Source organism: Echiichthys vipera (genome assembly GCF_963691815.1).
Source record: "Echiichthys vipera genome assembly, chromosome: 4".
In the NCBI taxonomy this organism is placed as follows: Eukaryota; Metazoa; Chordata; class Actinopteri; order Perciformes; family Trachinidae; genus Echiichthys; species Echiichthys vipera.
Window position 1 is genome coordinate 2,740,620 of NC_139829.1, and position 25,569 is coordinate 2,766,188.

At 41.8% G+C, this 25,569-nt stretch overlaps 1 protein-coding gene across 3 annotated transcripts in view; it reads left to right on the plus strand.

Moving 5' to 3' along the window:
* The window catches only part of fam189a2 (family with sequence similarity 189 member A2), a 50,295-nt gene that overhangs the window by 9,949 nt on the left and 14,777 nt on the right, over nt 1-25,569 (plus strand). The window contains exons 2-8 of one of the 3 annotated variants that reach the window (XM_083911955.1): nt 1,087-1,143; nt 1,254-1,342; nt 6,774-6,884; nt 13,837-13,956; nt 21,562-21,669; nt 22,861-22,994; nt 23,094-23,229. In XM_083911955.1, coding sequence (XP_083768081.1) covers nt 1,119-1,143; nt 1,254-1,342; nt 6,774-6,884; nt 13,837-13,956; nt 21,562-21,669; nt 22,861-22,994; nt 23,094-23,229 — 723 coding nt within the window. In that variant the 5' untranslated portion in view covers nt 1,087-1,118. The remainder of the gene's footprint in view (nt 1-1,086; nt 1,144-1,253; nt 1,343-6,773; nt 6,885-13,836; nt 13,957-21,561; nt 21,670-22,860; nt 22,995-23,093; nt 23,230-25,569) is intronic. The other 2 variants (XM_083911953.1, XM_083911954.1) reach the window with 2 other exon arrangements.

Below are 25,569 nucleotides of genomic sequence, written 5' to 3' on the forward strand. Positions count from 1 at the left end.
AAGTAGGCAACAAAATAATGTCGAAGGGCGCACTCACACTGTCCACCTGTCCACCACCCCCCCACCCAGTGAGTGTACTGACATCCGTGCACTGTGTGCTCTATGTACTGACATGATCAGTACATTCAATTCCCCCAGTAAGTGTTTTCTCAAATCACACACTGGCGCCAAGCACTTACTGGAAATGACGATCATATTTCTTCTTCTGTTTATTTTACCAAAAGCTTTTCCAACAACTCTTCTGATTCAGCACACTGCCAAAAACCCTCTGATCCTCTTTTAACACTATGAAGTGTATCTAGTTTTTGTTGCGCTGTCGCTGCCATTTTCCAGAGTGAAAAAAGTCACGCCTGAGGGCGTTGAGTGTTCATCCACACTCAAAGGCTTTGCCAACAACTACACACACACACACACACACACACACACACACACACACACACACACACACACACACACACACACACACACACACACACACACACACACACACACAGGTAGCTTATGAAGTCTTTATCAACATGCTGATTTTAATGCAGGGATCATTTTCTTTCCATTTGACTTCTTCAAAAAAGGCCACCTGTTTTTTTGTTATTTAAAAGCTTTTATTATGAAGCCGCAAAATCATGTCACACGACTACAGCTGAAAGCAACTATGAAACAGCCAAGTTTTGTATGGGAATCTAAGGAGAAAACAGTTATTACATCCAACAGCTAGTGTAACTACAACATGTGTAACCTACATTTATTAGAGTGTCGGTATACAGTAATAACAAGTATTCAGTGTACAAGTGAGTACTGGTACCATTCAAGCACTGTTACATAAACTACAAAATATTGGACTGTTTACTGCATGTAAGGTAAAGTGCAGAGAAACACAAATGAGCTTGTGAGCTCGAAAATGTGAGCTTGATTCCTTCAAAGTAACACAAACCAAATGGTTCAACTCGTGTTTGTATTACTAATCCTGGATTTTTGAATTACATTTTGTCAGATATGTGCATATTTATCTGTTTTTGTAGTTCTGTGTTGTGTTTGTTCTCTCACTGTTGCATCCCATGGAAATCCATTTTCTCCATGTGTTTCCAGGTCATTCTTTCCGGCATCATAGGCCTCACAACATGGAGAAGGCCCATGCTGTTACTGGTAAGGGATTTGGTTCCTTCTATAAAGCAGTGATTGCATTGATTATAATGTTGTGTTGCTGTTAAATTAAAATCCAATCACATTGGGATGCCCAACCATGTTTAATGGAGAGCCAACAGTCTGGAGAATTCTCAGGACTGTGTCTACTGATCAGCACTCCTTAGAAGGGGAGAAGCCATCAGTGAAATCACCTGCTAAGGTAACACACGCATTGATTGACGTCATCGCGATGCGTCGCTTTGTTAACAAATCTTTCCATAGAGCTCGGAGTTTTTGTGCGTCTTTTCCGACTGTTTTTTGAATATTTTCATCTGGCCAAATCTGCAGTAAACACTCCAGCTCCGCATCTCACCAACGTATTTTTTTTAAATTTCTATGTCCGAACAGGCGCACATAAAATGTCGTCAGAGCTGCCGTAGGCCTCGTGCTCGTACACGTGCACACACTCTTGCTTACACGCTTTACACTCACACTTGTCAAACGAACTAGGCTTTACCCGTAAAACCTGTTTGGGCACGGTACGGATAGACAGTGTGAGTGCGCCCTATGGCTCATGATTGGATAAATAAGATGCAGATTAAGAAAAGATAGATATATAGTGTATGAAACTTCAACTTTGGAAACAAACTGAATGAACGACACAAACCTTTACCTCATGAAGAGCGCCCCTGTCCAAGGCTGTACGGTCTACATGGTTTCAAACCTTTACCTCATGAAGAGTGCCCCTGTCTGAGGCCGTACGGTCCACATCGATTCAAACCTTTACCTCATGAAGAGCGCCCCTGTCTGAGGCTGTACGATCTACATGGTTTCAAACCTTTACCTCATGAAGAACGCCCCTGTCTGAGGCCGTACGGTCTACATGGGTTCAAACCTTTACCTCATGAAGAGCACCCCTGTCTGAGGCCTTACGGTCTACAATGATTCAAACCTTCAAAGCCCAGTCTTGATCCAGAGGATCTAGCCAACTATAGACCTATATCTAACCTTCCTTTTCGCATAGATCCTTGAGAAATTAGTTGCCAATCAGCTGTGTGACTTTTTACATATTAATGAGTTATTTGAGGACTTCCAGTCAGGATTTAGAAGGAATCATAGCACTGAGACAGCACTGGTAAAAATTACTAACGACCTTCTAATAGCTTCAGACAAAGGACTTGTCTCTGTACTTAGTGCTGCCTTTGACACCATTGACCATCGCATCCTGCCAAAGAGACTGGAGCATCTAATTGGCATTAAAGGAACCGCATTAAGCTGGTTTAAGTCTTATTTATCAGATAGATCTCAGTTTGTACATGTTAATGACAAATCCTCCATACACACTTAAGTCAGTCACGGTGTCCCACAGGCTGGATGACCTGCAATTTTTTTATGTTAAACTCCGTCGTATCTTTAAGAGCCCATAGTACCGTATTACCCAACTAGATCGCTGCGCTCTGAGAATGCAGGGCTACTTGTCGTTCCTAGAGTCTCCAAAAGTAGAATGGGAGGCAGAGCCTTCAGCTACCAAGCTCCTCTCCTGGGGAACCAAGTCCTTATTGTTTTTCTGGAGGCAGACATCGTCCCCATATTTAAAAGTAAACTTAAAACTTTCCTCTTTGATACAGTTCACAGCTAGATCTTATGAGCCCTTAGCTATGTTTTTATTTTTAAGCTAATTTTGTCATGCTTAATTATGTTGTTATAGGCCCAGTCTGCCGGGGGATAATCCTGTTCCTGATACTCTGAGCTTTTATCCTCTCTGTCTGTATCATATGATCATGTCTCATCAATGCATGTTACTAATTCAACTCCATGTTTGCCACCATAATTATTATTATTGCCAAGTTCTGTCACTCTAGCTGTGCCTGTTTCTTGCTGTTCTGCTGTATTAACTGCCATAACTTGTAAGTCACATTCACATTGCTTTACCCATCACTATAGTCACTGTTACTTTGTGGTTGCTTGCATCTCTGGAAGTGTGTCTGTCTGTCTGTCTTTGTGTCAAGCTTTATTTATCCCGAGGGAAATTATTGTGCAACAGTTTCAATACAAAGATCAAAGGATCAGATTAACAATAAGCATAAAAACGTAAATCAAATCAAACGAAAGCTAACATAAAATAAATCAAACAATAACTAATGTGACAGAGTGCAATGGACATTGTGGTTAAACGTAGGTATATGCATTATACAACAATACGAACCGTGCAGTTTAGCAGCATATTGAAATAAAATAAGTACAAACTAAATAAGTGATAAGGAGCGATAAGTTATAACAGTGTTAAAAGTGTAGCAGCATTTCTTACTGAACTAAGTTACAGTGCAACTAATAAAGTGATGTAGTGACGATATAAAGTTATATAAAGTGACATTTTCTCAGGACACAGTGTCACCACTGTTCCTTACCTGACCGGGGGAGATGAATTATAAAGTCTGATGGCCACTGGAAGAAAAGACTTCCTCCGGCGTTCAGTGTTACACCGGGGGAGAATGAGTCTGTGGCTGAAGGTGCTTCTGCTGGAGGTCAGCAGCTGGTGGAGAGGGTGAGAGTTGTTGTCCAGGCTACTGTGCAGTTAAGACAGCATCCTCCTCTCAGACACCACCACCAAAGACTCCTGTTGGACCCCCAGGATGGAGCCAGCTTTCCTGATCTTACTGATCCTCTTGGCGTCTGCTGCCCTCTCTGTCCATCTGTCTGTCTTTTCTCTCTTTCTCTCTCCTTTTCTTCCTCCCCAACCGGTGCAGACAGATGTCCGTCCACCATAGAGCTGGGTCTTTTCCACGTTCCTGTCTGTTAAAGGGAACCATCCCATCACAACTGCGCAGACTCCGGTTGCAAAATTACCAGATGGCTGCAATGTATCTGGAATATTTCGGCTTCACTTTTGTACAGTGGGAGGAAGTGGAGACATTATATACTGTGTTGAGGCAAACTTACTCAAAGGAAAAGATGGAGTCATAATGAAGTCACGTCACCCATAATGAAAAGGTGCATCTTCTCAGCAAACTGTGGCAAATGGATGCCTACACCCGCTCTGTTCTGATTAGGGTTGGGTACTGAAACACAGGGCCTATATGGTATTGGTTCCTAAATGAACGTTATCTACCGGACTGAATGACAGTGCAGGTTTATGTGCCTCATTATGGAGCCACTTAAATGCCTGCGCTGCTCTGTGGTGCTCTGAAACAGATGGTACAGAACCAGGGTGAAGTTAGTTTTAAGTTGGGAGTTGAGGAGTGAATATCTGTTGAATATCCAACTTAAAACTAACATCCCCCTTTGGCATATGAAGCTTCACTGCACTGAGTGATGTAAGATTTGCGGTAGTTAACAACATTCCCTTTAGCAGGTCACGTTAGCCTCCCGTTAGCCAGCAGGCAGTCCTAGAAGTGAGTGTTTCTGCCCGTCTGTGAGCAGCAGCTCCTGGGGGGCTGAGTGACAGCAGCTGACAAACCGCTTTTCGAGCTTCTAACTGAAACTCTGTGGTTTGAAGTTTAGTTTCAGATATCTTATTTATTTTTTAACGTTTCGTGTTCTTTCAGCTGAATAGGACTCATGTTATGTTACCGCTGATGGAAACCTGACATTTCCTTCCTTCCTTTTGCCACTTAACAAAAAAAGCTTAGAAATTACAAAGTAACGTGGACTTATAAGAAATTATTCTAACGTAAAGAAATTAATGTTTTTTCGCATTACACCCAATCTTTTATAGTCGTTTGACAAAGGGATAACAGTTGCCATACCCTGAATCAATAATAATATTAATAATCATAAAAACAATAATGGGCTAATAACAAAAAAGTAACAGAAAAAGAAACATGATTTTTTTTAATTCACGAACAAAGTATCACTACTGAAACCAAATAAACATACATTGAAGAAAAGGAGGGGAAAATCTATGAGTTAGCTGGGATTACATACCACCATGACTGTGATGTATGAGAAAGTGGAGAAATACCAGTCAGCTTTTCCATTGTTTCATAAGGAACTGTTCACAGGTTATCAGATGATGGTGAAAGGGAGTGGATTCTAGTAGTGGAGGGAAATCTTTTTGCGTAAGGGGAGGCGTCAAGGGCCCCGGTGCATTGCACATGGAGCACTGTCCTCACCTGGGCCCCTGCAGGGTTGTCTGTTGTTGGGTGCAGCTACTGTAGGCTGGCACTGGGTGAAATGGAGTTTGCCACTTCTTCAACTGCTTCGGAGCCTCAGTGAAGGGGGCGTTATTTGTCCCAGCAGCTGAGTGAGCGGAGACAGGCAAAAACCAGAGTCAATATAGGCCGAGCATTCACTCCATGGACTGAGAGAAAGGAGAGAAACGCCATTAAACGCACGCCCATATGGCTATGGTTCTCCTTGATCGTGTTGTGGAAATGAATCTGTTCAATAAAGATCAACAGACAGGATCGGCTTTTTCTCTGTGGTTTTTTTTGACAAAGTATTTTTCTCTGCAGACAAAAATAAGTTTGTAGCCATCTTCCTTTTGAGGGGGAATCCAACTTACAGATAAGGTCACAAGGGCAAAGACCCAGCTGGGTAAAATCTTCACAGGGTCACCACAAGGTTTTACAGGAACAGGATGTACAGGTCAAAAATGTCTCAGTGCTCTCTGGGATTATCTCATGTCATGTGGCACACCATATACAAACAGGGCAATATATATATAATAAAGATTTTTATTATAAATTACAAACATCAAAAAATCCCACAACAATCGTTAACTAACTTTCATGTTTACTTAGTTGTAACAGCTAATGCTAACGGCTAACGCTATCTCTCAGTCAAACTCCTCTAATCCTTGTTTTTATGGTGTAATTTTCTGGAGGGGATGGGTTCAAAGAGGCTCAAACAGACTCTGATCTCCTGTAGGCTACTGGGCCGGGTCTAACCAACCTGTTAACCCAACTGCTGGAATTATTTTTTGTTGTTGCGACTATGATCTTGAGACACTGGATGGAGGTGTTCTACTCATTCTCCATATTCAGCCTTTAATTTTACACCCTGTAGGCTATATTGGAAAAGTGCTGTTTTTGAAGGAGAAAAAACATTTCACTCTAGTTGAAGGGCTGATATAAAGAGAAAGATGCTTTTAACCATGTAACTGGCTTAATGTGGACATACTCAAAGATGCAACAAGCTGCCAAACAAACATCCACCTGGGAAAATAGCAATGCTAACATCAGTTTGCAGGCTAGAAAGCTAATGAACTGGTCGGCTGTACGTAGCACATTAAACAGCTTAAAAACATACCAGTAAAATGTCTGTACTTGGTGTGTATGCACATTTTACATAAAGATGTCAAACAAGTCTGCTCACTCCAAGGCTTTGAGAGATGGGCACATTTCTGATATCTCCTTACAGGACTAGAAATTTAACAATACATTTAACTGGCTTTTACTGCACAAATCGATGACTTTTGTGATTTCAGTTGGACTATATTCTAATCTGTCATCTTACCTCTGTGCGTTTGCATATGGTCCATGCTGCACCACAACATACAGAAACTGTTGTCACGTTCTTGCCATTTGTGTACATCATGTTTTTTTCCCCCCAGAATATGTCCACATGGTTGGGCACAAGGGTTCAAACCACAATAATCCATCTTCACTTCCTTTTTCACCCCTCCCTTCTCCCCATCCCTCCATCTCCAGGTCAATGTGTTTGTCCTGCTGTCTGTGGTGTGTGTGCTCCTTAACCTGGCTGGATTCATCCTGTGCTGCCAGGGCGCCCAGCTGGTTTCCAGTATGACCAGCTGCCAACTGGTGAGGCTGTTATCTGTTTGTATCAGTCTGGTTCTGGTCTCATCATCTGTAGTTTTTCTGTATCCTCTCTCCTCCACGTGTCTCTGCTTCTCTCTGTTCTTTCTGTGGAAAGTCAATAGGAAATGGCATCATGCTCAGTAATTTGACGTTGAACAGTTTACTTGGGGTTGATATAACGTGGCAATTAAACCAAAGGGTGTGCAGGAAGTCATTTTTATCATTTCATCACTTTGGATGGAACTAAGGTCGCACTCACACTGTCCTTCTGTGCTGTGCTCCAGGACGTTTCACGGCTAAAGTCTAGTTAGTTTGACCAGTGTGAGTGCAAGCGTACTGCGTCTAGGCGCAATACACTTGCCATCCACGGCCCATTTGGGCGAGGTGGGCTTTTGTAAAGCATGTTTGCACATGCACGAGGCCTACGACATCATTTTATGTGCACCTGTTCGGACATAGGTAAAAGAAGGACAGACCATGCACGGACATTTAAATCAATGGCGGCGAAAGGTTCACGTTGGTGTGATGTGGAGGTGGAGTGTTTACTGCAGATTTGGTCGGATGAAAATGTTCAAAAACAGACGGACAAGACGCACAAAAACTCAGAGGTCTATGGAAAGATTTGTAATCAAAGCGACACATCGCAACGACGTCAATCAATGTGTGTGATGGGTTACGGCGTGATGACGTATAGGCAGGCAAGAAGCATTCGCGCGAGGCCCAGGCAGTGTGAGTACAAACGGGCCTGGCCCGCGGGTGGAGAGGGAGGGGGGGACAAGTACCCTAAAGCACGGGGCACGGTACGGACAAACAGTGTGAGTGCGCCCTTAATGTCCAATTTGCGTCTCACCATGGAGCTTAAACACCCTACTCTTTTTGATCCATGCCCAACGTGTTGTGTGTTAAGGAAAAATACAGTGACGTCTAGGTCAACAATCACCCTCCCACATGTCCCGAGGAGAAACCTTCCTGTGATGCTGACCACCTGGGGTGCACACTGTTTAAGCGCACCAAAGATGACCACCCGGTGGCTCCATCGATTCAGGATGCCTCCTTCATGGAAATTATGAACAAAGAACTACAGAAAGATTCAAACAAAAGTTGGGTAGCAGCCTTACCCTTCAAGTGTCCACCTCAACGTTTCCCGGACAACAGGCCCTAAGCACTGAAGTGTCTTATGTCACTCAGGCGCAACTTTGAGAAGAAGCCTGAAATGAAAGACCACTTCATCAGCTTCATGGACAAGCTGTTCAAAAATGGCTATGCTGAGCTAGCCCCTCCTCTCAGAGAGGGAGAGGAATGTCTGTACTTGCCAACATTTGGTGTTTACCACACAAAGAAACCCAAATAAATCTGAGTCGTGTTCGATTCAAGTGCCCAATACAACGGCATATCGCTCAACAATGTGCTGTTTACCGGGCCTGACCTGAACAACACACTGCTTGGTGTACTGATCCGCTTCAGGAAGGAAGCTATTTGCCTTTACAGCAGATATAAAACAGATGTTCTATTGTTTTTTTGGTGAAGGAGTCTGACAGGAACTTCCTACGTTTCCTTTGGTTTCAACACAATAACCTCTCCAAAGACGTTGTGGACTGTCACATGAGGGTCCACATCTACGGTAATAGCCCCTCACCTGCTGTGGCTATACATGGCCTACAACAGTCTGTACAGGTCAGCGAGCACCATGTCGACCCTGAAGTAAAGCACTTTGTGATGCGTGACTTTTATGTAGATGATGGTATAAAGTCCCTGCCTACAGTCTTAGCTATTGTCAACTTGCTGAAAAACACACAGAAACCAAACCAACCAAAGCTGTTGCTGCAGTGATATATCTAAGAGTCACAGATGCTGCTGGGAACAATCATGTTGGGTTTGTAATGGGGAAAACGAAGTTGGCCTCCTGCCCTGGGCACACAATACCAAGGTTAGAACTTTGCGCAGCAGTGCTGGCTGGTGAGTTAGCAGACCTGATTTCAACAGAACTAATACTCAGACAGAAAGGTTATACTGGGCTACAGCACCATGGGCAGATCCACCATCAAGGCTGTCTCTTTACAGAAGGGGTTGTCTGTTCAGCTGGCTTTTGGATAGTTGGCAGGAAGAGAAAAGTGAGCAGCATCATTCACCAATGCGTAACTTGCAGACGGCTTAGAACTCCATTTAACATGCAAAAAATGGCCAGCCTTCCAGCAGATCATCTCTCAACGGACCCTCCCTTTACAAATGTTGGGTTAGACGTGTTTGGCCTTTGGTGTGTCTCTTCACGTCGGACCAGAGGAGGCCTTTCACACAGTAAATGGTGGGCAGTAATCTTTACATGTATGAGCGTCAGCTGTTCATATTAAAGTAATTGAATCCCTCGACACGTCCAGCTTCATCAACATACTCTTAGCGTGTGCAGGCCAGTCAAACATATTCGTAGGGACCGTGGCACTAACTTCGTTGGTGCCTGTAAGGACTTGGCGATACCTTCTAACATTGACAGCACAACTGTGAAGACTTACCTGTCAGACCAAAGTTAATCTTGGAACATCTATCCCCCGCATGCTTCCGTTTTTGGTGGCACATGGGAAAGAATGATGGGTCTTGCCAGGAGAATTCTGGACTACATGTTTCTCTAGCTGAAAGAAAAACTTACCCATGAAGTGCTGGTGACCTTCATAGCAGAAGTAGCAGCCATTATCAACGCCAGGCCTTTGGGTCCTGTGACAACCGACCCTGATGACTTGTTTCTACTCACACCAGCTGCTCTTCTCACGCAAAAGGTGAACATTGTTCCTGCACCTGCAGGAGAGTTTGGAGCTTCAGACCTTTTCAAGCATCAGTGGCGACAAGTTCAGACCTTCTGGGACAGATGGTGGAAGCAATTCCTGCCAATGATACAAGCACGCAAGAAGTGGCAGTCCATTCATCCAAACATTAAGCCAGGAAGTGTTGTTCTCCTCAAGAACAGCCAGGTACCAAGAAATGAATGGCCTCTAGGGCTGGTAACACAGACCTTCCCTAGCAAAGGCAGGTGGGTGCGCCAGGTCGAAGTAAAGGTCATCAAACCAGGAGGAACTGCACTCTTTCTATGGCCTGTTACAGAGACTGTGCTTCTTCTTCCCCCAGATGCCTAGATAGAGGAAGTGTCATGGATTAGTGACCTGTAATGTTTTGTTACAACTAAATTTCTATTGATTGGTTGAGTCATTTCTTCATGTTGTGTATTTTATTGTGGTCACATTAAGAGTCACAGTATGTCAGTAACAGGAAGTTATGCCGCGCATGTGATCAGTAAACAGGAAGTAAGTGAGCATGACTCTGAGAGCTGTTATTATTGTACCTAAACTAGTCCATACATCTTATGCCTTCTCGGTGCATCGTAGGTATGTATCTATCATTTTATCTGTTACCTACATCCGCAGAGCATTATCTTTTGGACATTGTTACATTTAGTAAAGTTTTATGCTCGAAATCTACTGGGTTGCCATTGCTGATGAATATACTGTTCTAAAGACTTTGGAAGTTCATAAGGATAATAAATAATTGAACAGACAATGTCTAACATGTTAAAATACGAGGCCATGCATTACATTAGATATACATTAAATATATAAAACCATAACATTGTAAAAATATAGATTTGATTCATAGTAAAGTTTGTGTTATGTTGACATTGCGTATACCTGTACATGTTAAAATTAAGCATAGTACTGATTGTGGTTTTGTATGTTTTAGCTTCACCTTTCCTTGCAATGTCAATAAACCCGTGGACTTAGGAGAAACTGTCTTCAGAGTCTTGATGTCAGGAAGGAGTTTATCTGGCTGTCAAGTTATATACAGTACATATACCGAGGAGAGCACAAATACACTGACTTTACTACGTGACAAAGAAACATGATTTCTGCTGTTTGGTCTCCACAAAAAGCCAAACTGCAGTGAAGAAGTTTTTTTTTTTCCAGAGAGAAGGTGAGAAAATGAGCGGCTGTATTCACACATGGGCGCGCTCATTAAATGGTCTTTGTACCAGGGAGCTGACAGGGTAAACTCGGTTAGAGGTCTGGTCTGGCTGATTTTTGTGTTCCTAGTCCCACCACATAATCTAGATAATTCGCAGTTGCCATTTTGCAGTGCATGTATGAAAGGGGCTCTAGTAGAATAAAATGGCAATGTAAAACAAAAACCGGAAAAAGGAAATAACAGAGAAAATGTTGGAATTACATAAAAAATTTATTTAGTGACAATAAAGATTAGTTAAAAATCCATGGGTTTATTTGTTCTGTGTTTCTTAATATGATTATTTATTTATTCTATTGTGTGTGTCTTCTCTTGGACACACATGGTGTATTATATTGTGTATTAATGTTTGCAGTTTGTCGTTGGGGGAGAAATGCTATCTTGAATCTCAGGCTGCATGAAATGTGATGAGGCCCGAGCTCCTCTGTGTGACCTTTGGACCTTTCCTGCCGTGTTGTCTTTCCTTCCTCCCTCTGCCAGGTTTCCTCTCTCTGTCTCTTTCCTGTCACTTTGTGTTTTCCGTCTTGCTGTCTCTCTGTCCTGTCTCACTGTGAGGCTGTTGGAGGTATGAGAGTAGCTGGGGTTATGCAGTGTTTTGCTCTGTGCTCTACAAATAGAGGTCTGTGTGTTTGTCATCATGCTGATGCAATACTCCCAATGTAGCTTTATTTGGTGTTGAACATAAACTTTCTTCAGTATTCATATTTCACTGACAAAAAAAAAAAAAACTGCAAAAAAAACTTTGGAAGCTTATTATTAGTAGTAGTAGGAGCAGTAGTAGTAGTAGTAATAGTAATCATCATTATTAATGGAGTGTAGATACAAATTGTAAACTTACTCTTAATGTTAGGATTTGGATTTTTTTTTCATCCATCTATCTTTGGCACAACATTATTAAATCCGAATCCAGTATAGTAGGGCTGAAACAATAACTTGAGGTACTCGATTACAATAATTAATTGAGGCAAAATCTCTGCCTCGATGATTTGTTTAATTCCTATCTTGCGTGTTCTGCGGCCTGTTCAGTGAAGGGATCATTGCTCCACACGGACCGTTTTTTGCGGATTCACACCACTACATCCGGAAAAGGCAGAGAATAAGTTTGGGATCATTTCACACTTAAAAAAGAAGCCAAAAAGGTGAATGTGAACACTGTGAACTAAAACTGTTCTACCACAACAGCAGGACATCGACGATTCAGCGTCTGAGCTGAAAGCAGCCCGTTGTTAATACCCCTTCACCGAGCGTCGCTGTTCTGGTTTAAGGAGGGCGGTTGCCATAGATACAGAGAAAGAGGAAGAGAATGGGTAACGTTAGCTGTCCTGGTGAATGCCTTAGTTTTTCATTACAATGGAGTGGAGTTTTGTTTGATATCACAGTAAACAGGAAGTAGTTCTTCCTAATAATATCTATCTGTAATTCATCTGATCTCATCTTCAACCGCTTATCCGGGGGCGGGTCACGGGGGCACCTGCTTTAGCAGTGCCTGGAACACCTCCCTAGGGAGGCGCCCAGGGGGCAACCTTACTAGTTGCCCGAACCACCTCAACTTGCTCCTTTCAACGCAAACCCATTTCAGCCGCTTGTACCCGCGACCTCGTTCTTTTGGTCATGACCCAGCTTCCATGACCATAAGTGAGGATAGGAACGAAGATTGACCGGTAGATCGAGAGCTTTGCCTTCCGGCTCAGCTCTCTTTTCGTCACAACAGTGCGGTAGAGCGACTGCAACACCGCACCTGCTGAAATGAATCTATTTGTCTTTAAACCTGAGAATTTTATGAACTACTTTGAATTGTTTAAATAGTAAACTTATATCCGATTACTGGACTAACGGACGGAATAATCGGAAGAATACGATTAAAAAAAGATTTGATAGCTGCAGCCCTACAGTATAGCATCTGGGTAATGCATCTGAATCTTTGCTAACAGTCATACGTGGCTAACAGTGATTAGCTTGGGGCAGTACGGTGAAGGCATTAAACATCTTTTTTAACCACTTATACTGCTCAAGATAACAGCAAACCTCTGCAGTAGTACACAGAAAACAAAGCACCAATGGGCTCCACTTGAATGGACTTTACTATGAGAGGAGCTGGTACAGGGGCCAGTAGGTAAGTCTTTAAAACACTCTTTTTATAAACTCTGGGTTCACTAACTACGTTGTTGATGCCTTGTTTTCTGTGTAAGGACTCTTCTAATGCTTCTGCTGAGGTTTGGTGTTATTTTGAGCAGTATTAGTGGTTAAAAAAGACGATTTAATGACTTCAGTGTTCTGCCCTGAGCTAATCAGTGATAGCCACGTTCAGCTCTTAGCGGCTCTCCCGGATTTCTCTGTTAATAGTTGTTTCACAAAAAGAGTCGTCTCGATGGCTTATTTGATGGGTGCATTTGCTGAAAAAGATCCTGGGATGATTTTACGCTGGAATTTTAATTTAAGGGCCATCGACGGCAAGCGCTATAAATTTAAAAAAAAGGTTTAAAATGGTCCTATGTTGGGGTGCAGGGTAGCTCACATTAATTACTGAAAGCTGAGGGGCCCAGGTTTTATTCCAACCTGTGGCCCTTTGCTGCATGTCTTTTGCTTTTCCTTTTTCCCTTTCCTGTGTATTTAGTCCTGTTCTATCTTCTTTAAAATAATCGTTCTTACTCCACACCACTACACAACAACTATAACGACAGTGAGTAACAACATTGTTGGGATTACTTTCAGAGAGTTTTGAAAAACGATAGAGTGTGTGTGTGTGTGTGTGTGTGTGTGTGTGTGTGTGTGTGTGTGTGTGTGTGTGTGTGTGTGTGTGTGTGTGTGTGTGTGTGTGTGTGTGTGTGTGTGTGTGTGTGTGTGTGTGTGTGTGTGTGTGTGTGTGTGTGTGTGTGTGTGTGTGTGTGTGTGTGTGTGTGTGTGTGTGTGTGTGTGTGTGTGTGTGTGTGTGTGTGTGTGTGTGCTGTTTCAGAGTGAGGCTGGAGATGTGTGTTACTGCTGCTCCCTGACCCCCACCTCTAAATGTCCCGAGGAGAAGCTGCTGGAGCTCCACCCTGCACACTCTTGCAGCACAATGAGGATCCTGCTCAAGGTACACCTTTCTCCATCACTGCTCTATTCACTGTGAGCTGGCCAGTGACTACATCCTGAGTAAGAATCCACATTTGATATAGTTACATATAGACACATTTATCATCATCACACATATTAGATTATATTAGAGAAACTGTGGAACACAGATTTAGGTAAGAGTCACTTACATTCATTTGTAGATCACTGCTGACGGATTCACAGTCTTTAATCACAATAAATGTTATTTTTTGATGCATCTACATCAACACGCTTGGAGAGTGTTTCACAATAGTTCAAATCATCACCTTTAAGCTTGGGAACAGGATTGGGTGAAGAACATGGAAGTGGTAATACAAAGTGCTTCAAATGTCAAAGTCATCTTAATTATCAACAGGGTTTTTATGTACTCCAGCCCAAAGTCTTAAAAACAAAACATAAAATCTAGGTCCTTCAGGATCCCTATCGCTATTACTACACACAATCAGAAACTACCTTAGCCGGGCCGCTAGCCAAGGTAACCGTGTTAGGAGAATGACTGTTGGTTCAGTTCCTGGCAGGGCATGTTCCCTAACGTGTGTTTGAAAGAGAAGGCTGGCTGGCAGACTTGATTGTGTGGGTTTACCTCTAGTCGGCAGCAGCGGTTAGCTCCGACTGGTTCTTGTTCAAGCTTTTTTTGTTGGCGGTGGTTAGTTGAAAACAAAAACAAAGCTGGAGGTAGTAGGCATTCAGCTCCGTGTTTGGGCCACTCGTGTTCATTAAAGGGATGCTAATTTTGACTTTTTTTTTCTTACCATTAGCCAAGCCTTGTTAACTGATCATTGACCTTTAACAGACAAGCAACTAAGTTGCAAAACATCCATCCAGGAGGTTGGCTCTGCTGTACTTTCTGTATTCTGCTGACAGCTGTAGATTTGTGCCAGAAGTTCAGCCACTTCCCTGGAACCACTTGCATGTCCATGACCGGTAAGAGTCCACAGCCATCTGTGGAGCGTATGTCCGAGCCAGACTCTCCTGTTGTTAAATCAAATCAAATTAACTTTATTTATATGCCACTTTTAATACTTTTCAGTAGCCTCACAGAGAATAAAAACAAAAAAAACACACATACCTACAAATACATACATACATAGCCATACACACAGACATACACAACCAGAAGAATCTACCTTTGGAGGCTGCGCACACCGAGATGAATCATGGTCCATGATCCATCCCAGCCCAGGCAGACAGGAGGCTCCACACCACAGTGTAGAGCTCTCAAGCCACCTGGGCCAGGGGGTGTTTCCTGGAGGAAACACTGGAAAACTGGGGGGCTAAAACAATAAAATAAGATAAAAACGTATAGAAGCTAAAAGCTGAGGGAATGAAAACGGTCAAAACGGTAAAATAAGATAAAAGGAATAGAAGATAAAAACTGAGGGAATGAAAATAGTAAAATGTATCAAATAGACCCAATAAATCAATCAATAAAACAGGATAAGCTTAACTAAATAATATTAAATATAATAATAGTAAAACATGAAAGAATAGGGTTGAGCATAAAATGAATTAGAAAGAATTAAGTCTGTGTGTCTCCCTGGCATTCTCTGTGTGTAAAACTGACTGCTGGATGGCAACTATAGCGGACAACTAGGGAACAACACAGACCAGGCAGACACACGGAGACACAGCTAAAACACAATTTGCTAGTGCTTTAGCACCAATAAGCAGCTCCAGTAAAAGACACACTTGTGGTTTCATGTGTCGCATCCATGAGTTGTATTTAAATGTCTTTATTCATTAAAACATTTTTTTACTGTTTAACTGATAGTATTACCACATCAATTTCAGTAAACAGTTAATCATTAACATCCCTAGTTCATTATCTACTTCCTCTCTTTTTGAAACATTTATAAGCACTATGGTATTCATTTTCATTCATTCATTCATTTCATAACTTTGAGGATACACAGGTATGTGTCCACTAAGTAGTGTTGTTTTTGGCGGCCTGCTTTTATTCTAGTTTGAGCATTTTAGTCTAGTTTTAGTCGACTAAACGTCTGAGCGTTTTAGTCTAGTTTTAGTCGACTAAAAGTCTGAGCGTTTTAGTCTAGTTTTAGTCACTAAAGTCTGAGCGTTTTAGTCTAGTTTTAGTCGACTAAAAGTCTGAGCCTTTTAGTCTAGATTTAGTCGAATAAAAGTCTGAGCCTTTTAGTCTAGTTTTAGTCGAATAAAAGTCTGAGCATTTTAGTCTAGTTTTAGTCGACTAAAAGTCTGAGCATTTTATTGTAGTTTTAGTCGACTAAAAGTCTGAGCCTTTTATTGTAGTTTTAGTCGACTAAAAGTCTGAGCCTTTTAGTCTAGTTTTAGTCGACTAAAAGTCTGAGCCTTTTAGTCTAGTTTTAGTCGACTAAAAGTCTGAGCCTTTTAGTCTAGTTTTAGTCGACTAAAAGTCTGAGCATTTGAGTTTAGTTTTAGTCGACTAAAAGTCTGAGCGTTTTATTGTAGTTTTAGTCGACTAAAAGTCTGAGCGTTTTAGTCTAGTTTTAGTCGACTAAAAGTCTGAGCATTTTATTGTAGTTTTAGTCGACTAAAAGTCTGAGCGTTTTAGTCTAGTTTTAGTCGACTAAACGTCTGAGCGTTTTAGTCTAGTTTTAGTCGACTAAAAGTCTGAGCGTTTTAGTCTAGTTTTAGTCGACTAAAAGTCTGAGCGTTTTAGTCTAGTTTTAGTCGACTAAAAGTCTGAGCGTTTTAGTCTAGTTTTAGTCACTAAAGTCTGAGCGTTTTAGTCTAGTTTTAGTCGACTAAAAGTCTGAGCCTTTTAGTCTAGTTTTAGTCGACTAAAAGTCTGAGCCTTTTAGTCTAGTTTTAGTCGACTAAAAGTCTGAGCATTTTAGTCTAGTTTTAGTCACTAAAGTCTGAGCGTTTTAGTCTAGTTTTAGTCGACTAAAAGTCTGAGCCTTTTAGTCTAGTTTTAGTCACTAAAGTCTGAGCGTTTTAGTCTAGTTTTAGTCGACTAAAAGTCTGAGCGTTTTAGTCTAGTTTTAGTCACTAAAGTCTGAGCGTTTTAGTCTAGTTTTAGTCGACTAAAAGTCTGAGCTTTTAAGTCTAGTTTTAGTCGACTAAAAGTCTGAGCGTTTTAGTCTAGTTTTAGTCGACTAAAAGTCTGAGCCTTTTAGTCTAGTTTTAGTCGACTAAAAGTCTGAGCGTTTTAGTCTAGCTTTAGTCGAATAACAGTCTGAGCGTTTCAGTCTAGCTTTAGTCGACTAAAAGTCTGAGCTTTTTAGTCTAGTTTTAGTCGACTAAAAGTCTGAGCATTTTAGTCTAGTTTTAGTCGACTAAAAGTCTGAGCCTTTTAGTCTAGTTTTAGTCGACTAAAAGTCTGAGCCTTTTATTCTAGTTTTAGTCGACTAAAAGTCTGAGCGTTTTAGTCTAGTTTTAGTCGACTAAAAGTCTGAGCATTTTATTGTAGTTTTAGTCGACTAAAAGTCTGAGCGTTTTAGTCTAGTTTTAGTCGACTAAACGTCTGAGCCTTTTAGTCTAGTTTTAGTCGACTAAAAGTCTGAGCCTTTTATTCTAGTTTTAGTCGACTAAAAGTCTGAGCGTTTTAGTCTAGTTTTAGTCGACTAAAAGTCTGAGCGTTTTAGTCTAGTTTTAGTCGACTAAACGTCTGAGCGTTTTAGTCTAGTTTTAGTCGACTAAAAGTCTGAGCGTTTTAGTCTAGTTTTAGTCGACTAAAAGTGTGAGCATTTTATTGTAGTTTTAGTCGACTAAAAGTCTGAGCGTTTTAGTCTAGTTTTAGTCGACTAAACGTCTGAGCCTTTTAGTCTAGTTTTAGTCGACTAAAAGTCTGAGCCTTTTATTCTAGTTTTAGTCGACTAAAAGTCTGAGCGTTTTAGTCTAGTTTTAGTCGACTAAAAGTCTGAGCGTTTTAGTCTAGTTTTAGTCGACTAAACGTCTGAGCGTTTTAGTCTAGTTTTAGTCGACTAAAAGTCTGAGCGTTTTAGTCTAGTTTTAGTCGACCTAAAGTCTGAGCGTTTTAGTCTAGTTTTAGTCGACTAAAAGTCTGAGCTTTTTAGTCTAGTTTTAGTCGACTAAACGTCTGAGCCTTTTAGTCTAGTTTTAGTCGACTAAAAGTCTGAGCGTTTTAGTCTAGTTTTAGTCGACTAAAAGTCTGAGCGTTTTAGTCTAGTTTTAGTCGACTAAACGTCTGAGCGTTTTAGTCTAGTTTTAGTCGACTAAACGTCTGAGCGTTTTAGTCTAGTTTTAGTCGACTAAAAGTCTGAGCGTTTTAGTCTAGTTTTAGTCGACCTAAAGTCTGAGCGTTTTAGTCTAGTTTTAGTCGACTAAAAGTCTGAGCTTTTTAGTCTAGTTTTAGTCGACTAAAAGTCTGAGCATTTTAGTTTAGTTTTAGTCGACTTAAAGTCTGAGCGTTTTAGTCTAGTTTTAGTCGACTAAAAGTCTGAGCGTTTTAGTCTAGTTTTAGTCGACTAAAAGTCTGAGCGTTTTAGTCTAGTTTTAGTCGACTAAAAGTCTGAGCATTTTATTGTAGTTTTAGTCGACTAAAAGTCTGAGCATTTGAGTTTAGTTTTAGTCGACTAAAAGTCTGAGCGTTTTAGTCTAGTTTTTCTCGACTAAAAGTCTGAGCGTTTTAGTCTAGTTTTAGTCGACTAAAAGTCTGAGCGTTTTAGTCTAGTTTTAGTCACTAAAGTCTGAGCGTTTTAGTCTAGTTTTAGTCGACTAAAAGTCTGAGCCTTTTAGTCTAGTTTTAGTCAACTAAAAGTCTGAGCATTTTAGTCTAGTTTTAGTCGACTAAAAGTCTGAGCATTTTAGTCTAGTTTTAGTCGACTAAAAGTCTGAGCTTTTTAGTCTAGTTTTAGTCGACTAAAAGTCTGAGCATTTTATTGTAGTTTTAGTCGACTAAAAGTCTGAGCGTTTTAGTCTAGTTTTAGTCGACTAAACGTCTGAGCGTTTTAGTCTAGTTTTAGTCGACTAAAAGTCTGAGCGTTTTAGTCTAGTTTTAGTCGACTAACAGTCTGAGCGTTTTAGTCTAGTTTTAGTCACTAAAGTCTGAGCATTTTAGTCTTGTTTTAGTCGACTAAAAGTCTGAGCGTTTTAGTCTAGTTTTAGTCACTAAAGTCTGAGCGTTTTAGTCTTGTTTTAGTCGACTAAAAGTCTGAGCGTTTTAGTCTAGTTTTAGTCGACTAAAAGTCTGAGCCTTTTAGTCTAGTTTTAGTCGACTAAAAGTCTGAGCCTTTTAGTCTAGTTTTAGTCGACTAAAAGTCTGAGCCTTTTAGTCTAGTTTTAGTCGACTAAAAGTCTGAGTGTTTTAGTCTAGTTGTAGTCGACTAAAAGTCTGAGCGTTTTATTGTAGTTTTAGTCGACTAAAAGTCTGAGCGTTTTAGTCTAGTTTTAGTCGACTAAAAGTCTGAGCGTTTTAGTCTAGTTTTAGTCGACTAAAAGTCTGAGCGTTTTAGTCTAGTTTTAGTCGACTAAAAGTCTGAGCGTTTTAGTCTAGTTTTAGTCGACTAAAGTCTGAGCGTTTTAGTCTAGTTTTAGTCGACTAAAAGTCTGAGCCTTTTAGTCTAGTTTAAGTCGACTAAAAGTCTGAGCATTTTAGTCTAGTTTTAGTCGACTAAAAGTCTGAGCTTTTTAGTCTAGTTTTAGTTGACTAAAAGTCTGAGCGTTTTAGTCTAGTTTTAGTCGACTAAAAGTCTGAGCCTTTTAGTCTAGTTTTAGTCGACTAAAAGTCTGAGCTTTTTAGTCTAGTTTTAGTCGACTAAAAGTCTGAGCATTTTAGTCTAGATTTAGTGGATGAAAACTTACGACATTTTAGTCTAGTTTTAGTCAAAGACAATTGTATATTAGTCTCTTTTTAGTAATGCAATTATATTTAATCAATATAATAAAAGTACCTAGTAGTATTGACGAAACCAACATTTTATTTTAGCCAAACCCATGCAGATATCTTTAGTTTACATGCATGTACAGGTCTAGAATAAGTAATCCAATTTACGTTGATGCTAAATTCAGTTCAGTGTGATTTGCTCTGTGAAATACAAAACTAGTGAAAGTATTTGGCCAACAAGGGGAAGTTTAGTGCACTTTAGGAACTAAAAACACACACACACACACACACACACACACACACACACACACACACACACACACACACACACACACACACACACACACACACACTTGTACGCAGCTCCAGTGGCTAACGTCTAAAGCTAGCGTTAAAACCCGACACATTAACCGTAGCCTCATGAGTTGGCATGTTGCATGAGCTTTCTAAAAAAGAAAGTATCGTTACGTTATGTCTTGACTTACCTAAATGTCATTATGGGATGCCCTGAGGTGTCTCCTAAGAACCGTGGTGTTTTTTCCTGTGATTTTGTGGTCTTTCTTTTTCCACAACACATTCCGTTTTCCTTTCCACGTCTATGTAATGAAAGTGTTTCTTCTTTTCCTCCCAAACACGACCCCCGGCTGGTGTCCCACTTTGTTCTCATGTTTCTTTAGTTGTCGTTAACCCTAACTCTAACGTTAACGCTGACCCACAGCAGCGGCATCTTCTGAATCTGAATAATGCGCGTGTGGGGATTGAGGAAGTGATGTCGCCCAGACGCGAGACTGGGAGAGAAACTTCAAAATAATAATAATGTGACTAAACGAGACGAAACAACGTTATTTCGTCTTGTTTTCGTCAACGAAAATGAAGAGACATTTCGTCTCGTTTTTATTCGTCAACGGAATTACATTATATATTTATTTACGTCTTGGTCATCGTCACATGCCCAGCATTTTAATTTCGTCTCGTCTAGTTTTCGTCACGTGATAAAGGTTCGTTGACGACAATATTTCGTCATCATTTTCTTTGACGAAAGCAACACTACCACTAATCCCATTTCTACTCTCCAGTAACCTCACTGCCTGTCTATGATATACAAATATGGAGGACAAACAACTACCTAAAGCTCAACAGTAATAAAACTGAGCTACTCCTCATTAGCTCTAAATTCACACTCTCAAAAACCGCTATCTGTTCACTCCCCATCGCTAAAGCCACCATACCAGTCTCCACACAGGTTAAGAGCCTTTGTGTTATCTCTGACAATATCCTTATTTTCTCCAAACATATATTAACAATGTCTCCCAGATTAGAATCTTCTATCTACAAAACATCTCCAGACTATACCCCATGAAAGTCTGAGTAACTGCAAATTAATTGACCAACTTCAACTCTGCAGCACAGATTAGTACACGCTGAAATTCCACTGTCACAGCCCTGCTGATTCAATGACACACAGATGATTACATTTAAAATAATAATTTCCCCAAAAGTCTTGTTATTCAATGATCAAATGCTAGTTTATGGTCATGTGGCTTTCAAATGCTTAGATTAATGTCTAAGAAACACCTCTCCTGCCTTATTTGATCCATGTCTGCACCATGCATGCTGTACCAAAATAGCAAGGAGACGAGCAAAGCACATCTCAACTATCAGTCATCATCTTTTTGTACTGCACTATTGGCACCCTGTAAATATCAAGCCCTTGGTCTGTTTTAAATGTGGACAGTAGATAAAATAGTTCAGTCTGCTCTCTTTGAACTGATCTGAATGTGTCTTTTTCTCTTGCAGAAAGTGTTGTTTGCACTGTGTGCTCTGAACGCTCTGACCACAGCTGTGTGCCTTATGGCAGCTGCCCTGAGATACCTGCAGATCTTCACTGCAAGAACACCCTGCACGGTATGATCACACCACAGTCAGGTCTGCTGCAGCAGGCTCATGTTAGGCATTACCTACAATTGCGTGGTGTTGTAACCTACTGCCTGGAAATATTAAAATGAGAAATAAGATATGAGGCGATGTTTTCATATCCACACTGGGTTACTGTGCACACATACTTCAGTCTGAGCGTCACACACTAAAAAAGAGACTGAACTGTCGACCTCTACTGATGATTATTTGAGTGTGAATTCAGATGTCTGTGATCTCAGCCTAAGAACTCAACCCTCACAGATACTGTTAGTATGTGAGTCCACTTATTTGGTCAGAGACATTTTAGGTACGCTTTTGTATGGTTTGTTTATGGTAAGAACGTGATCCCAACCAACTCCCAGGTGAAATCAGCAAGTGTGAGCTAAACAGCTGAGTCAAGCTCGCCATCATCATCATCATCATTTTTGATGATCTCATAATTTTTAAGACAGGCGACGAATGAAATGCATCGCAATTCGCTTAAATATGCATGAAGAAAGCACCTCCACACGGAAGAATTGACCGAAAATAAAGTTGAACAGTGATAGGCAATGACGGATAACCTGAGCAAAGGGAGCGACAGACAGACGACAGCACTATTGACAACAATCCGACCCAGAATATAATGTTGACAACGTTGACATTCTGAGCAGCTTTGCAGAAAACCCTCAGGTTTTGGGAGGTTGTTTTAAAACAATCCCAAGGTTTTAGAGGGTGTTCTTCAAGGCGTACTTAGGTCTTAATGGATTGGATGTTTGGATTTATAAAGCGCCTTTCTCAGTACCCAAGGCACTTTACAGAGTCCAGGTTCCATTCATTCACACAGACATACATGGTGGTGGTAAACTACCATAACAACCTGGCTTCTAATCAGCGCCTATGGCCTCTCAGAGCACCTCAAACATACAGCAGTGATACACATTCACACGAGGCAAGGTGGGTGAAGTGTCTTGCCCAAGGACACAACGAACATGACACAAGCAGGGTGGAGATCGAACCGCCAACCCTTCAGACATTGGCCGACCCGCTCTACCAACTGGGCCCCAGCCGCCCCTTTTAATGGCTTAAAAGCTTTTTAAAGCCTTGAACCTGAGCTAATAAGACAATTTGTGTGCATTTTATTAGTTTATCTTTAGTACCCCATGATGTGTGATGTCACGTGTCCCTGCTCTTTGATAGGACGAGCACAGGGCCACAGTTGAAGAAAGGGAGGAGCCTGCTCCGGTTCCAGACCCAGATGAGTTTGTGGCCCCAGCCCCTCCCCCCTCCTACTTCTCCACTTTCTACTCATACACACCACGCCTGGCTCGCCGGTAACAATATTCTGTACTACGCTTCTTTACTTTAGTAGTGATGGGTCACATTAGATGATCACTCAGTTACTGGTTTGTTGTTTGCCTCGTGTTTTTCAGGATCCTTGGGGACAGTGTGATCCCTCTCCCTCATATCTATGGAGCTCGGATCAAAGGGGTTGAGGTCTTCTGTCCTTTAGACCGCCCACCTCCATATGAGACTGTCGCTGGAAGCTCTACCAGTGCATTCACACAGGTATACTCCAAGTTATCATCCTTTACAATGTAGCCCCACCCAGACTGTTTTGGGACCACACTGATTTCAATAGTGTATATAAAAACAAAAAAACGGATAGCATCAACACATAACATAAAAAATCAATTCTTGATTCAGAGCCCTGTTGGGGCTTTTCCACTGCATCGAATCACCTCAGCGCCGCATCCAGCTGCATCTGTGTTTGACAGGGGCTCAATAGAATAGAATAGAATAGAAATACTTAATTGATCCCAAACTGGGAAATTGCAGTAAATGTCTCCAGGGGAGACACAACATTTGAACGCATCGCCTTAGACCACTCAGCCATCCTGACATGAAGATGCTGCTGATCAGATGGGCTTCCTGTCCTGCCTGATTTTATTTCCAAACTGCAGTGCTCTTGGAAGGCTTCGGATTCCACAGCCCAGGTGGCAAGCTTTGCAGGGGCTGATATGCGTGGGGTGGGGCAAGGATGCAAACCACCCTAACTGGCACTGTAGGGCAACTGAGAGTTAGCTCCACAGTTATCTGGAAGGTCTGCTGCAGGTCTGCTGCAGTGATGAGACTGCTGAGATGCTTCGTGTTATAGATATGGTGCTCCTGGGAACCAGTGCGCATGCCCAGGCCCCTGGTCATTCAATTTCTGCCATGGTCCAAGCAGCTGCATAGCTGTGCTGTCAGCGCCAGGGGAGGTCTTTGCTCCACCCTGTGAGGCAGCCATAGTTTCGTAGGACCAAGGAGTTGACATGTTCTGTAAGTGTGACTTGTTGCTGCTCATGGGGTAATTGTTGGGTCTCTGTAATTCATGAATAAGTCATAGAATGTGGTCTTGATCTACTCTGCACTGGAGATCCAAATTATAGAACAGACTATTAATACTTTATTCTGAAATACTGTTCTTTTTTATTGTTCAGAATTTGATAAAATATCGGTTGTGGCTATATCACTGCTGTACTGGCTTGTTTCTCAAGAGTGAGCAACATTAGAGAACACTTTCAGATCCCTCCCAGTTATTGGTGTTAATCTGGCACCTAGTGACAATTCACTTAATTGTTGGACACACCCTATTTATCTGCAGCTCTCTTAGTTACTTTGCAAGAAGGCGAGCTGCTCTAAGGTGACTGAAACCCTGAGACAGCAGGTTGTCCAGATGAAGGCCAAAGGGATGACCCTCTCAACCATCAGAGAGAGGTTGGGCATTCCAAGTCTGTGATTTTCAAGAATATTTACAAAGACACAGATTAATTTAACTCCCTCAAAAACACTGGTTGTCCATGTAAAACAAGTGCACAAGAAGGATGGAGGAGAGGATTATGGAAAGACTCTTAATGGGGAATCAGTTCAACACTGCAGCTGGAGTTGCTCGCCAGTTCAGTGCTGAACAGGGCAAGGATCTGTCTCTGCACACAGTGTCTCACCATTTAAGACTTTTCTGACTAAAAGCCCACTCTGCAGTGACCAACCATCAAACTCATCAGCAGCAAAAATAAAAAAGCTAGACCTGCCTTTACTGAGGAGCGTGTTGTGTGGACAGAGGAGAACTGGTCCAGAGTGACTTCAGTGATGAGAGGACGTTCAGTGTATTTGAGTCTGATGGAATAATCATGTTGGGTGTAGGACTGGGGAAAGACTGAACCCAAAGTGTGTAAAGAAGTCAGTTACATTTGGAGGAGGAAGTGTCATGGTTTGGGGGATGTTTTCTGCAGCAGGAGTTGGGCCTCTTATACAGCTACATGGCAGGGTGAATGCAAATGTTTATGTGAACCTCCTTCAGCAACATGAAATACCTTCACTTCAACTCTCTCCCAATCAGCTGCAATTTCCATGCAAGACAATGTCCTCTGTCACACTGCAAAACAGGTGAAGCAGTTCTTCCTTCATGACAGCTGTCTTAACTCTTAAAAGGAAAGCGGTGCTGATGGACCGCTTGTCACAATTGACTGTGGGGAAGTGCACAACAGGCATGGGGGGAGGCTGTTGGTCCTGATGGCAGCAGCATCCCAGGTAGTTCCCCTGCGATAACTTCATAGGCGGTGGTTTGCCAGGCAAAACCTGAGCCCCAAAGAAGATGGCCTGAGGGGTATCCCAGTGTTTTCAGAGTTCCCCCCAGCAATTACATGGTTGAATATGGCCCCGGGCCTCAGGGAAGGAGTTCCCTTGGGCCCACAGTGCTTAAGAGTGACTTTAACCACAGATGCCTCAGAAACAGGATGGGAAGCCCTGTGGGAGAACCACACACCCTGACCGGTGGTCCCAGGAGGGATATTGGGGGTAGATGCTCTGGTGGCACCAGGGCCTGTTGTATGCTTTTCCTCCATTTCCCGTCATACAAGTAGTGCT